Source organism: Platichthys flesus, chromosome 1 (genome assembly GCF_949316205.1).
Source record: "Platichthys flesus chromosome 1, fPlaFle2.1, whole genome shotgun sequence".
Classification (NCBI taxonomy): domain Eukaryota; kingdom Metazoa; phylum Chordata; class Actinopteri; order Pleuronectiformes; family Pleuronectidae; genus Platichthys; species Platichthys flesus.
Window position 1 is genome coordinate 27,752,049 of NC_084945.1, and position 14,727 is coordinate 27,766,775.

The 14,727-nt window shown below is 40.5% G+C and overlaps 2 protein-coding genes across 2 annotated transcripts; one reads left to right on the forward strand and one right to left on the reverse strand.

Annotated features, from left to right (window-relative positions):
• Nucleotides 1-6: 6 nt before the first annotated feature.
• zgc:162297 (uncharacterized protein LOC555865 homolog) lies at nt 7-6,792 on the forward strand. The gene is made up of 6 exons (XM_062390324.1): nt 7-161; nt 848-930; nt 1,050-1,230; nt 1,531-1,681; nt 3,186-3,313; nt 6,245-6,792. The coding sequence occupies exons 1-6, from the start codon at nt 89-91 to the stop codon at nt 6,433-6,435; spliced, it is 807 nt and encodes a 268-aa protein (XP_062246308.1). The 5' UTR covers nt 7-88; the 3' UTR covers nt 6,436-6,792.
• Nucleotides 6,779-12,389, reverse strand: si:ch211-260e23.9 (uncharacterized protein LOC555795 homolog). Its single transcript, XM_062390337.1, has 4 exons — nt 12,246-12,389; nt 10,871-11,014; nt 10,621-10,780; nt 6,779-7,765 (listed from the first exon to the last, which is right to left on the reverse strand). Exons 2-4 carry the CDS (start codon nt 10,992-10,994, stop codon nt 7,537-7,539), a joined length of 513 nt encoding a protein of 170 aa, XP_062246321.1. The 5' UTR covers nt 10,995-11,014; nt 12,246-12,389; the 3' UTR covers nt 6,779-7,536.
• Nucleotides 12,390-14,727: the final 2,338 nt, after the last annotated feature.

Below are 14,727 nucleotides of genomic sequence, written 5' to 3' on the forward strand. Positions count from 1 at the left end.
TTGGTCAGTCACGTGATCTCCATGTTTAAAACGCACACACAAAAATGATTTGGTCACTGCTCCTTGATTGCCTCACTGAAACGACAAGATGAAGTTTTTGGATCTTTTTGGACGATTAAAGTCTGTGGTTATTGGAATGATCCATGTCAAAGCATTACCAGGTAAGATCACAATCACCTTTGTTCACATGCAATGTTTTCAGTGGTGGAGGAAATTACAGAAGTGAATAAGAGCACAAGTATTACTGGCAAAATATACTAAAGTGTGAAGAATACTTGATACTTGCATGAAAATGGCATCATAAGAAAGTTATATAAATATTATATATAACAGCATTAAATTATCTTCGGCCATGCATTACTACGAGGCGGTGGACTAGTGGCAGAAATTTGGACTATGGGCAGAAAAGGTCTCTGGTTCGTCTCTGGTTCGACTCCACGGAGAAACAATAAAAAGAAGAAACTGGATTGATCTGTCCAAAAATCCAAGAGGATTCTCCCTACCCTGTCTAGTGCCCCTGAGCAAGGCCCCTAACTCCCCCAACATCTGCTCCCCGGGCACCGTACATGGTCGCTAACTGCTCTGTGTGTCCTGCATCAGATGGGTCAAAAGCAGAGGTTAAATTTCCCTACCTGCATGAGTGTGCCTGTGCATGTCTGTGCATGTGTTTGGGATTAATAAATGCATCTTAATCTTAATCTTTTTAATAAGAAACATTCTTATGTCACAGGAGGTTTTGGTCTCTGAATTTTACTTCAAATATACTTAGATTGTAGTGCTGTAAATCTAGGCGCTATCATTTTTGATGGATTCTACTGTATGTAAACAAGTTTCTCATTTTCCTCAGGCACCCCCCTGGGTTGTATGAAAATATCACAGATCGTTGAGGAGGCATGCAGGGAGGCATCAATCTACCGTGATGCAGGGATTGTAAGTTATCTCACATTGTGTCCTTATGTATCCTAACTGTCACCTCAGCAGACCGGTAATGATTTTTTATGAATCTTAACTGTGACAGATAAACCATTTGTTGTAACCTCTTCTCCCAGGATGGTCTGATCATCGAGAACATGCACGACATCCCTTACTCATTCTCTGTGGGCCCTGAGGTGTGTGCCTGTATGACAGCCATGTGCACTGCTGTGAGAAGCGTCTGTCCAAGCCTGCCGCTCGGAGTCCAAATACTGTCTTCTGCTAACCAGCAGGCAATGGCCGTAGCTCTGGCTTCAGGTTCATACTCTACACCAACTAATTTATGCTTATGAGGCTGAAATCATCTGCAGTTTAAGCTTGTAGAACAGAACCGAACGGAACTAACATCTTTAGTCATGTTTTATCACTGCCAATGTGTAAATAGACAAACAAACATCACAGTAGCTGATATCACTGTGTGGTCACCCATTCTTATTAATGATGTGTTGTTCTTCCTGAACAAAGATCAGATACTTGTATGTCCGATATCACCTGTTCTTGATGCAGTAGCTACCAGTTAGTAAACTACATCATTCTAATGTTTGTGTATGATCACAGGTATGGATTTCATCAGGGCGGAGGGTTTTGTCTTTTCTCACGTGGCGGATGAGGGCCTCTTGAATGCTTGTGCCGGAGAGTTATTGAGGTATCGCAAACAGGTCGGCGCTGAGCATGTGCAGATCTTCACTGACATCAAAAAGAAGCACAGGTGAGGTCATTGGCTGCACTGTTTGATTAGAAAGTTAAAAGCAGAAAACCCACTGATAGACAGCAAATAACTTAAAACATATTTTACACATATAACTGTAGCTGTTGATGTAGGACAACTTTTATTCTGCGATCCTGACATAATTACCAATGGCAGGACTTACCACTGACCCAGTCCCTTACTGCTACTAAATGAAGATCCATACCAATATTTTTGGCATGTCTAGAAATAAAGCATTAGTCAGGGAGATTTAAGGTCTTTTTAAGTTCATCAGTAGCTTTAGTTTGGCTGCCATAATTTATTTTATTAAACTGCTACGGGGAAAGATTGGACTTAAGTCAAGGGTTGGAATGAAAAACCCTTCAGTTGTATTATCACACACACGTGTAAGAATTAAACCTGTTCACCAAATTGCTTATAGTTCAATGACGCTGCTAAATGAAAGAGATTTCCAGGTACAGCCTGATAGACAAATACTTTTGTCTGTTCCTAAGCAGGGGATCTTTAATGTTTTCTTCCCACTCTGTCTCGCTCACTTCCTCTGCCATCTGTCCCTCTATCTTCTCCAGGTGTAGTTCAGGATTTACATTACTCTGTTGGCCGTTTTCAGGGATGCAACTAATAATAAAGATAGCGTTAGTTTTGTTAGAGGCTATTTTCAATGTGTCTTCATTGTCGACACTTGTCGTGAATTCCACCCATTCTGTTTTTCTTTATTTGAAGTACAGCTTAATTTGATCCCTGTGCCAGTTCGGTTTTATTTTAGTTTTTATCTCAGCCAGCCATTATTTTACTTGGTTTATTTTTCTGTATATTTTATGATTATATATGAGACTTCACTTATTAATGACTAATAAAAATATGTAGAATTTCACTATCAAATTGTCTCGGTAAAATAGGTCTTGTGAGGCTTGTGGAGGAAACACATTATTTATTACAAAAGTTAGGATTTTCCGTAAAATGTTGAACAATGCAGGTCTTGTACTATCGACTTAATCAAGTATTTTTCTTCACCTTAGTGAAAGAGGGAGATTTATAGAGCGTTAATACATATTTTGTTAGTAGCCTGGCCAAAATTAGTTGGTCAATAATATCGGTAGATATCAGCCTCTCACAGACATTTTGCATTTATGTTTAACTATTTGAAAACCTTTGTTTTAAAGAATGATCAATGCAGAAGAGAAACTATGTTTATATTTGAAATGACACAAAATTATATTTGTATCCTTAATTCAAGTTTTAATATGTAGTTGCATTTGTGTGTGTTTTAAAAATATTTATTGTAAAGTTTGGTGTAAAACTAAAAATTCAAGCCTCAATTACATTTCTGTGTCATGAGTGTTTTTTCATATCGACATCCTAGAATCATTGTTCTATATTTTTATATTTAATGTAGGCTATACATGTGTTTGATCAGTCAAGGACAAGTTCTCCTTAAGATCTGGCCCTAACAAAGTACCTCCACTTTAATTTAGGCTAAGTCATTGTATGTGTTGTTCCCCAGCGCCCATGCCCTGACATCAGACGTGAGCATTGAGGAGACGGCCCGTGCTGCAGAGTTCTTCCTCTCTGATGGACTCGTCATCACAGGAGCATCCACTGGTGTAGAGGCTGACCCGTGTGAGCTCAAAGGTACTTCTACAAAAGCACCACAATTCCACAACCTGGAGAATCATGTTTATCAAGCCAGCTTTGAGCTTTCAAATCACTTTTTGACACTTTGGTATACTTGGACAGTAACATATGGCTATAGCTGATGTTTCACCATTGATTCTATTGAGTTAGCTGTGATATTTTTAATCAATCATCTTTAGTTTATAGCTGGTGGCACTTCTCTTAAGTGGAGAAGTGCCACCAGTCACTGCCCAGTCTGTCCAGCAGAGGGCACAATCATCTGCAGTTCTGTCATTATCCTATGAGGGTTCCTGTCCGCAGTGTTCAGTGTCCAGTGGTGGTTATAGGACAGGACAAACGTCGGTATGCACCCAATATGGCAGCCATGTGAATCCGAGCTGCACTATGGCTCAATTTAGGAGTGCTCACACGTGACCACGCACTTACGCACACACACACACATACACACACACACACACGCACTATATTCAGTGTGGATGGATATGAAGTAATATGAAGCCTGAAATGTCTGACCTCCTCTGTGAGGATAAACAGTTGTTCCATCAGGCAGGACAGGAGCCTCAGCTCCAGGTAGTTGCTGACTTGGTGGTGGAGGTGGAGGATGGTGGTCGTCTGCCTGCTGGTGAACACTGAGCAGTGTAGACATTACTCAGTCCACTACTTGTAGAATTAAAGAAAATGGCTAATTATCAGGAGATTGTGCTCAACAGTTGCGATTTCATTCTAGTTTAAGTTTACACACATGCAGAAAAACACACAGTATGAATACTGTTCATGAGAGTACCACTGAATCATGCATCATTGGTTTCAGCATGAATGATGACTGGATCTAAGGAAAGTCAAGTGGAGGAAAGCAAAAGCAAAAACTGTCTTGTGCTGAGTACTTTAATGGTGTGCTACTTTATAAACCTCCACCACACTTCAAGTGGTTCACTGTGATTTAGTCAAATTCCGTGGCTGCACTCATAAGCCTGTTTTTACTTCCACACACCCATTTCCCACTGTACAGTGTCACAGCATGAAGTGAACAGCTGCACTCAGTGAAACAGCTGAATGCCATGACACTGCTCCAGTTCAGGGTCCTGGTGTTGTGCACGCTGACGCACTGTCATGGCCTCATGGAACACTTGTATAGGACGCAACCAATGTTACCTGTGCTGTTTTTACTATGAATAGTCAAGTGTCTTCCATGAAAGAGAACAATGAAAAAGTATGTTATGTTTTATGTTGTGTAGCTTTACAGATATCGCTCATAGCAACAAACCCACAGAGATGTATTATATGTTTAGTCTGTTGTCCTCTGCCTTGGTTTTGGCCCCTTATAGCTCATTGTTTGTTCCACTGTTTTAGTATTAAGCTCATATTCATTAACCAATTGTTTATCAGCCCCAAGCAGACCAGTGAACAGTTCAGGAGCCAGATATTTAACTCAGGAGACCAAAGCAAAGCTAAAAGAAGAGTCAATATTGCACATATCGTATTATTAATGAACAAACACATGGAATTATGCTAGTGTTGCTCCATATCAAGTCAATGAGTTAAAAGGTAACTTTTTGTTAATATGCTCAGGGTATGAACATCATCAGGTGACAGGGCACAGTTGCATTAAATTTTATTTTTGTTGCCCAGTGGACAAAAGCTGCTTCTTTAATAGAAAAAAGAAATACTATAAAACTGTTCTAATGTGTGTGGTTAGTGATAACCTGGTGTCAAATTTGGTTCATTTTAAACAAGCAGCTGTTTTAAGTGAGCTTATTTTAGAATAGAATAAAACCTGGTATATTCCCCAGAGGTTGTTGGATATGAAAGTAGAGTTAAAAGGATCACAAATCAATATTTACATATCTACTTAACTTGTACATAAGGAGCTGTTTCCAAACAAATTTGTCACATCAATCTGACAAGGGACATAATATCTCATCTTGTTGTAAACCAAAAATATAATTAGTCTACATAGAATATATGACTGTAGTGTTTTTGCATTTTGCATCTAATCCTGTTGTACCTTTACTTAAGTAAGATTTTCAGTCTTGTACTTGTAATTTAAAGAATAAATGACTGCGACTTCTACATATCTGGATACTTTTATTACCATTTACAAAGCTTGTTACTTCAATACTTTTATTTTACAGCCACTTACTTTTCAAAATTTTTTACAGAGTGTAAAAAATGTGACTCAGTATATAAAGTAGATAATCAATGCTGCCTATAGGTTAATTTTTCGATCAATTAATAATAACATTCCAAAATGGGCCAAATGTTACCTAAGAACCTGAACTTAAAATTCTTTACATAATTTACCTGGTACTACCAAAGTAAAATGAAGCATTTTAACTTTTAATGGAGTCTTTTCCCATGGTAGCGGTCCAGCATAATTCAAATTCTTCACTGAATTTATCTGTGGGCTGGGATAAAATACCCCCAGGTCGGTATCGACCAGGGGTCAGTAGGTCTGAAATCTGGACAGTGGACAATCCCTCAAATAGCTAGGGCTGTTATTTTAAGAAGCTTCCAACCACCACATGCAACACAGTAAACACTTTGAGCATAACAGGCACACAGGCTTAGTTTTGTACTCGCAAATGAGAGCACACAAACACACACACACACATGCACTCTCTGTATGGAGGTTGGACTCTGCTGTGTGCAAAGATCACTGGGTGACAGTCTCTCTCGGTTAAGCCCCCTCTCACCAGTACCACAGACACAGTGGGGACAGGTGCAGAGGGCTACACTAAACTGACATGAGCTTAGATGCAATTTCAACATGCATTTTGTATGATTTGATTTCAAATGCATCCGTGTACATGAGCTGGTGAAAGATGGGTATTTTATAAAGCTTTTGTATGACTTAAAAAACGTGATGTTGCTGAAAGGATTATTTTTAATGATTTAAAAAACTGGTTTGCTGTTTCTCTCCTTTTGCAGAGGTTTCCCAGGCTGTGAGAATTCCAGTGCTGATTGGTTCTGGAGTGACCTATGACAACATGGAGCGCTATCTTGATGCAAATGGAATAATCATTGGTTCTCATTTCAAGGAGGGTGGCCACTGGGCCAATGCAGTCCACCCAGAGCAGGTGAAAAGGTTCATGGGAAAGATTCGTCGCCTTCGAAATTGACTGGTCCTATTAAAAATGCTCAATTGTACCTTAAAGTCTTACAAAGTATTCACTTTACCTCAAAAAGACATCAGACAAGTGTAAATCTTGACTGCTGTAGAAGGTAACATTAGTTATGAAGCTCAGTGAATCATAAAGCACAAGGGTCAGGTTTCTTTATCCAGGTCACATCAATTAATTAATTATATCATTAGGTGTTGTTTAATGCAGCTTGAATATACTGACAAGAATGCCACATGAATGTCAATGACTGACTGTTTTCAATGATATTCTTTTTAGAAATACATGAACAATCATGAATTTGTTTTTTTCATTTTTACTGTCATATTAAACAGAAACCAGCTTAAGAAAACAAGATTTATTTGGCTTTTTTTTTACATTTTTATAAATACACACAAAATAGAAAAACATAATATTCAACTGTATATACAAATGTGAGTCAAAAATGAACAATTTGTGTGGTTTGAAAAAAGTGGGTACCAGCTGAAAAATATAAAACGGTACACTTTATACAAAACTTTAAGATTGGTTTTGAAATTACACTCTAATAAAAATCAATTTGAAACAAATAACATTCATTGTAGGGAGTTCACAGATATTAATTTCACATGATATGAGTACTGTACAGGTGCACATGGTATGAAAGTAGCTTTTAATATACTTGTCACAGGAACATCTAAAGCTAAGGCACATAATATAATACAGATAGAATACAATCATGGACTGGCAACATCCAACTGCATCATACGTCACACGCTGTAACAGAAAAAACATGTCACACACCACAACAATCCAAACAAGTCACACAATTCAAATCATCGAAAATGTACATATGCTTATATTTTAAAAGGAACTGCACATGTTACTCGTGTTTTCCAATGTGAGCGACTGACTGTCGTTCATGATATCAGGAGATTGAGGTTCATTGTTTTCAGCTTTTTCAGAAGTGAGGGCTGCCAACGTAAGGGTCGAAAATTAAAAACTGTTACAGTGTTGCAGTGAAACCAGAGTATTGCAGAGTCAAGGCACCATGCTGCTCACTGGGCTGTGGTGGAGGCAACCTGAGACACACCCTCTCACAAGCAGTTGCCGTACTGCTTGTTAGTAGTTGCAGAGGCGCTGGAAAGGCTGCTTGAAGTGGCCGTAGCGCTTCTCTGCTGGGGAGAATCGCATCTTGGCTAAATTCTGCCTGTGAAGGGAGCTGCGGCTCAGCTTCTTCCTCTCAGCCTGAGTCCTGGCCCTCTGGACATCCAGCAGCTGGATGTTGCAGGGCAGAGGGATTCCCCAGGCAGCCAAACGCCAAGAAATGTGCTGCCTCACTGCCACTGGCCTGCACAGACACATGAAGAGATGTTAGAGTATGTGTTGATACTATGTTAGGTGAATAAACACCTGAGAAATTACTGTGAACCAGCCCTGTGTGAATGTTGTAAATCCTCTGTCCTTCTCAAAACTAATATAAGACTAAGAACAAAAATAGAATGACATTTTGTCAAGGTTTTGAATGATCCCTTTTGTCAGGATATCAGATTTGGGTTAAGTCTTGAGGTTATAGTGTTTATCAGCATTACAATGCAGTAGATATTAATTACTAGCTCTTGAGTCTATCCATTAAATATGGTTAAATATGTGGCGACCCAGTCTGCTTATGTTTTATGATTTGTGGTTTATTTACCATCTGACATGGTGCAGCGATTCTAGCATAAAACGCACAAAAAGAAAAACGTATCACTTTTGCTGCTTAGTTTTTGTTGTCACATTAGCAGCTTTCTCCTGCTTCCAGTCTTTGTGACTAGCGACCATCCTCTAGCTTTAGCTACATCCAGTATTTAACCACCCAGACAGAGTGGTATCGATCCTCTCACAACTCTCTGTAAGAATACCAGTGAGCATATCTCCTGATGTGCCAAGCTATTCCTTCCTGCCGACATTGACAACATAACCATTCAGTGACAGCTGAGCCACCAGGTGATTAAAATCAGTTCTGGCACAGTTCATCAAAGAAACAAATAAGAACAAAAGGAATGTGAGTGATCTGCACCTCATCAATGACTCCATAACCCAAGCACTACAACAATTAAGAAACACCTTGTATGATACGGAGGTTGACAAAGAAACTTCTCTGTCCCTCATGACCTAAACCCGATCTTAAATATAAACAAGGGGAGCAAAGCCTCAAATGGCAACTTGAGGTATAACTTAAGAATTCCAGGTGACCTTGGAAAGCCAGGTCATCGTGCTGTCAGCCTGCACAGATATTAGGTTCAGAGAAGCTGGAATCAAGATCTGTACGCTGGTAACGTGGCCTGCCACTTCAGCAGGGCAGTAGCGACTGGATGCCAAGTAACTGGCTCTGAGACACCGTCTCTCGAAAAAATCTGACAGATGGAGGCGGAGGGGAGGCAAACCCGAGCAGTCCAAATGAGAAAGCAACGCAAGTGGACCTCCTGAAAAGGAGTCAGAGAGGGAAAGAATTTTTGGGCTGACATTTTGGCGATGGAACCCAGCCGGATAAAGTTCATCCTCTGTAGCATCTATGACCTTCTCCCAATTCTAACAAACCTTGTCCTGAGGGGACTAAAACAGGACCCAAGCTGCACATTGTTTGGACAACTAGTCACTCTGAAACACATATTGTGTGAGAAAGCACTCACAAAGCAAAGGTACAGATGGAGGCGCCACAAGGTCCTGGCAGTAAAATCATCACAACTGGAAGACAAGGCCAAGAAGTTGAACAAAACACTCATCCATAAGCAGAGAGAGAGTGAGTCTGGCGCCCATGATAGGGGCTTGGAGCAGCAACAGACTAGGCGCAGACCACAGAAGTGCCTCATCTCCCCTAGGAGATTTTCTGATCTGGGCCAAAAACACAAGGAACATCACCATGATGGAGCTGGTGGTCAAAATGGAAGTGAGGATAAAGTAATCCTTCCATCGAAGCTCTGAAAATTCCAGGCACTGGTGAAATAATGGTGAACTTACAACAGATGGAAGGTTAAGGATCTACCCGTGGAGGTCAGAGCAAGAGCATTTCCAGGCCAATCACTGTGGAGAACACAGGGCTCCCCCCAAAGCCCCAGGGACAACCCACATTTGATCAGTCGAATCAGTGCATCAAACTATGTAGGAAGTCTGCACGGCAGGCTGTAAACCTGAGTCTTGTCTCAACTGAGCCAGTTATGCCAAAATTACACATTGGTCCAGCAAAATGGGGGTCGTTCGCCGAGGTGAACTCGAAAGTAGCCAGGCAAAGATGAGACACAACATCCTTACTCTAGCTTCCATCTGTTTCTCTATGAGCAGCCGTTCCCATGAAGTAAGAGAGAAAACCTAGATCTAGCTTTCTAGACTGATAATCTGACAATGATGACCCAAGATATCTAAATTTAAGACTAAGTATTAAGGACAGGATGACCCAGGCAAATCATATGATTGATCTGTATAGATGAGGAGCTCTGTGATTGGTCATACCATGAGGCGTTTCCAATGGTGAGATACTATGCAAGGTTTGAAAGAGATTTACAGGTTCATGAGGATACTGCCGACAACTTAATATCTGTATGTTCAGTGGTGCACTTGGATTTTATAACTGAACTAGACACTTAATTTAATTCACTGCGTGGAAATCTCATGTTTTCATTTCAAAGGTCACAAAAAGGCATAATAGCGAGTGTATAACAGGTAAACGTGATATTTGAGGCTGTGCGTGGTGTTATCCAGTAGTTGAAGTGCCTAATCTCCCCTTTACCAACTACAATAGTCAAATGCAGCTCATGCATGAAAACATCAGTACAATTAATCCAATAGTATACATAATACTTTTAATACTTAAATTATACATTATTGGTAACACTTTACTTTTAATTGACATTCTGAATGCTGGCCTTTACTTGTAATGAAGTAATTTTACATTGTGTTACTGCTATTTTGGCTTAAATAAAGGAGCAGAATATTTCTTCTTCCATTGAACATATACAATAAGCTGATAGACAATTAACTTCTCAATATTTAATCTTTGCAGGTGAAAACCACTGTACATCTCATCTTATATATTGTTCTATATAATCTATAATGATCCCATCTTAAAATGTTTGACTTTCTATGTTGGAATCTCAGTCAGGGATTTTTGCCTCAAGACCTAAAACAAGTGTGTGTGTGGGCTGGAGTGTTTGAATGGATATTAACCTGGGAGTGTCCTCTTCATCTTCATCAGAGCCTTGCTCCTCTTCCTCCTCCTCCTCCTCCCCAGTCATCCTGGGTCTCATCTGGTAGACAGACATGCTCGGGTGCTCGATCAGCAGGTTCTCGAGTGGATCCGCCTCAGGGACTGCCAGCGACCCGCTCTCTGTGTGAGGGACATCCCGGTTCGAAAAGATCAGTTTTCATCCCGCTGTAAGCTGTACCCTCACTGACCCAAGAATGTTTGAAGTCTCACCTGGGAGATTAACAAAGATCCATCCTCCCTCCTCAAACTCCATCATCTCCTCAAAACCATTGTCTGCTGCCTCAAAGTCCTCGCATGTGTTCCAAAGCAGATGAGAAAGAATCTTTCCGATCATCTTGATGCCTCTGCTTCGCTCTGTAAATGACCAAACACTAGCAGGTAAATCAACTATGCGGCAAAGTCACTGGGAATAAGTTTTGGAAGTTTTGTGGACTCAAACACTTCACCCACCCCTTGATCGGCACAGTGGTTAGTAGATGATGAATGGATTTTCATTTTTGGGTGAACTATCCCTTTAACTTCCTCTGAGCTTGTGTCTTTAACAGTGCAAATAGCTCCCCTTGAGGCTGTCTCAGTAAACACCCCAAAGACATGTCTAGACACCTGCTCTACTGTATATCAACAAGTGCTTCCATTACGCATGCTTGGAAACCTGAGCAGCCTGAGTTATATACGCATGGGGGGGGGGGGGGGGGCAGCAAGTAATGGAATGCAAAGCTTGGAGAACATCATTATGCAAGAGGCTGGAATAACACGCATCATCTGTTATCTGTCGTCCATGTAAGCATTAACATAACTTTAATTTGTGACCGCAGCTGACTGACTGAGATTTCAACACTGGGTTTCCCATAACTTTTATTCCAGCATAACGTGAAATGTTGTGTAAATCTAGTGTTTGTTGATAGTCCTTGGTCCAGGTTCCCAGGATACTTTTGGATAGTTTATTAATATTACTGATACACGCTGTTGTGTGCAGAACCTACACTGAGAGGTCAACCTGACCAAACAAGTGAGAGAAGTCACAGTACTGGATTTTAAATAAGGTTTAATGTAGGTAAATGTTTATATGCACAACAAATCTTTATTTTTGCTCAGCAGTTTTACAGTATCGTTGTATATACAACACGATCTACTATGGCCACAACATATCATGATATATTACAAGTATTATTAGTACATTTCCATACTGTTGTTTACCAGATCTACATGTGAGACAGTTCTTCCTCGAGTGCCTGTCTGCCTGCTTATCAGTCTTTGTGTGGAATCTGTGAGCAACGGCAGACTGCTGGACACTGTCCCCTCATCCTTGTCCATTAGAGGGAGACATCAGCTGACATGCCCCCCCCCCTCTTGTCTGTCCACAGATCAGCTGACTGCTCGCACAGAACAGTGTCTTGAAATCATAATGATCACAACAGGAGACTGTACAGCTGCAGTAAGACGAGTGTACATGACAGAGTATATTCAGTGAGAATAACGGAGGCTGCGGAATGATCGCACAGCGGACACGACTGGAGACAGAGAACAGAGCCAGACGGACCCGATGTCTGACATAAAGACCACTTCTTCTCCCACTCACACTCACCTGCTGGAGCAGGAGTTCCTCTGTATTCTCGTTTGACCGCGGGTTGTTCGGAGACTCTGCGGCTCTGCTGCAGCTCTTCACACTTTGTTTTGACCTCGAACTTGTTTGTGTCGGAGAGTCCTCCCTGCGTCTTGTGACGTCAGCTCTGAGCCCCGCCCAACGGGGCTGCGTCACACCAGGCGTAAGCCAATCACACGCACCGAGCTGTGGCACATATTGACAAATATTGACCGCGACCGAACACTTTATATAACATAACATTATATAATATAACTTTATTTACTATCACTTTATACAATATAACTTTTTTTTAAATCATATTTGTGTGTGAACATGGCTGAATGTTGTCAGAAAACTGTCTTCGAGCTTATAAACAAAACCTAATGTTAGAGAATATATTTCCTGTCGTGGACTAATGTTTTTCAAGCCTCTGTTCAGTGACATACACGTTTATAACATTTATATGTTAATGAATGATACAAGTCAAATGTCTCAGTCAATAAGGAAGTGTAAAAACTATTTAGCTTTTTGAATAAGTTGGGTTTTTGTGCTTTTCCTTCAGCGTATACAAGCGCTGAACACGCAGCTGGCGCTAGGAGGCGCACGGGAAAAAGGGTTGGAGGAGGATAATAATGTTGTTGTTTATTATAAGATTATTCATAAAGGCAGCATACGACCATAAATACCCGAGCCTTAGGCTACAAACTGTTTTGATAATGAAGTCAGCTCCACTGGGGAAAAAAATCCAAATCACAAACAAAACAATTAAATGTTATTATATTTTTATTTGGTAACGCAGTTCCTCTAATGTGAATGTGTGAATGTCATCATGGCCACAGACTTAAATCCTGAATTAATCATCATGGATCTTACAGGTACTGAAGCTGCCTTCATGTACCGCTTTCGCTGGGTGTCGATGTGGGCCGTGATCGTGTCAGATTAGAGAATCGGTGAAGAATGGATGTCTATGGCCAAATTTGGATTTATGCCGCAGTGTTCTCAAAAACCAGCCTAGAATTCTATAATAATAAATCATAGGCTAAAATAAATAAATAATTGACATGAATATCAAGCTTTTAAACGTACAATTTCATTTTACATTCGCTAATGGTGGAATAAAAAGATGTAACCTTAAGAGAACCTTTGCGGAATGTCCCCTTCAGTTAAAAAAAATTACCTTCAGAACACGTTCCTAGAATGTCCTGTGAATGTCTCTATAGAACTGACCTTAAGAGAACTTTTACCTGACGGTGATCTGTCTGCTGGGTTGAATCAGTACACTTATTATAGTTGGCAAACATGCAGCTGGTATTCAGGGGCGGACAGCGACAATAATTCAGACCGGGAATTAAACTTGTTTCCATGCCACACTTCAAGCAAAGCACCAGACCTCTTATTTTGTGGTGAGGTGGTGAACCGTCATTGTGAAGTGAAATTAGTCTGTGGAAGCAGATTGTTTCTCAATGAGAGCCTGTTATTTCATTGCTTGAATTAAGATTTCCTCCATTATGAAGTTTATTCACACAATGGTGATGAGAAATTGAAATAGTTTTGTGTGACTTCTTTAAAATGAAACATTTATTTAGTAAAATATCACTAGGCATCAAGAACATTAAAGTCTAACAATTGGAAAACACAGAAGAGATTGTCTTTGTGCTCCACGGGCTCATGGGTCAGGTGTCTCGGAGGAGACTCAGCAGTGCTCATCTAGAGAGGAGGAAGAGAAAGACAAAGACGATCCTCCAATTCCCATGAAGACCAAGCTCAGGAAGCAGAGGGAGAGCAAAGAATGCCAGAAACGATCAGTGGACGTCAGCCGTCCTTCCTAGTAGAACGTGTAACCAGTTTTTTCTTACATCAACTCTCTGCCAGGAACTGATGTGGCCTCAGTACATTGTCACTGAGGATATTGAAAATGGCTGGTTGTTAAAATGATCTTGTGTTTTTTCTATTTTGCATGCACTTCATAGGAATGCAGTGCGTTGAGGTTTCAAGGCTTTTGTAAAATACAGTATCATATAAGTAGAAAAATTTACCTATGCACAATTGTATGAAAACCCTTAACAATCAAGACCCTTCATATAACAAAGAGCTCATAACCCCATACTATCCAAATAGATCACTTGGCTCCCACAGGATCTCTTGTGGTTCCAAGAATCTGTAAGAGTTCAGCTACCAGGCTCTTCTCATGTGGAACCAGCTCCCACTCTGTGTTGGAGAGTCACACACTATCTCTCCATTCAAGGTTAAACTTAAAACGCTCCTATAGTTAGGGCTGGATCAGGTGAGTCCTGAACCACCCCTTAGTTATGTTCCTTTGGACTCAGACTGCTTGGGGAACTCCCATCATGCACTGAGCACTTCTCTCCTTCTCTCTGCCCCATCATTCATTTATCTATTTTACTACGTGTCACTTACTATAAGTCTTTTTCCTCCCATCCTAAAATGGTAAATGGTTTAGTATTTATATAGCGCTTTTCTA

What these genes read in the sequence shown, in the direction of transcription:
- zgc:162297 (XM_062390324.1), top strand. Translation starts at nt 89, where the DNA reads ATGAAGTTTTTGGATCTTTTTGGACGATTAAAGTCTGTGGTTATTGGA. An exon ending in TCTACCGTGATGCAGGGATT is followed by an intron (nt 931 to 1,049) that starts GTAAGTTATCTC and finishes CTCTTCTCCCAG; the next exon opens with GATGGTCTGATCATCGAGAA. An exon ending in GGCCGTAGCTCTGGCTTCAG is followed by an intron (nt 1,231 to 1,530) that starts GTTCATACTCTA and finishes GTATGATCACAG; the next exon opens with GTATGGATTTCATCAGGGCG.
- si:ch211-260e23.9 (XM_062390337.1), bottom strand. Translation starts at nt 10,994, where the DNA reads ATGATCGGAAAGATTCTTTCTCATCTGCTTTGGAACACATGCGAGGAC. An exon ending in GATCTTTGTTAATCTCCCAG is followed by an intron (nt 10,781 to 10,870) that starts GTGAGACTTCAA and finishes TCCCTCACACAG; the next exon opens with AGAGCGGGTCGCTGGCAGTC. An exon ending in GATGAAGAGGACACTCCCAG is followed by an intron (nt 7,766 to 10,620) that starts GTTAATATCCAT and finishes GTGTCTGTGCAG; the next exon opens with GCCAGTGGCAGTGAGGCAGC.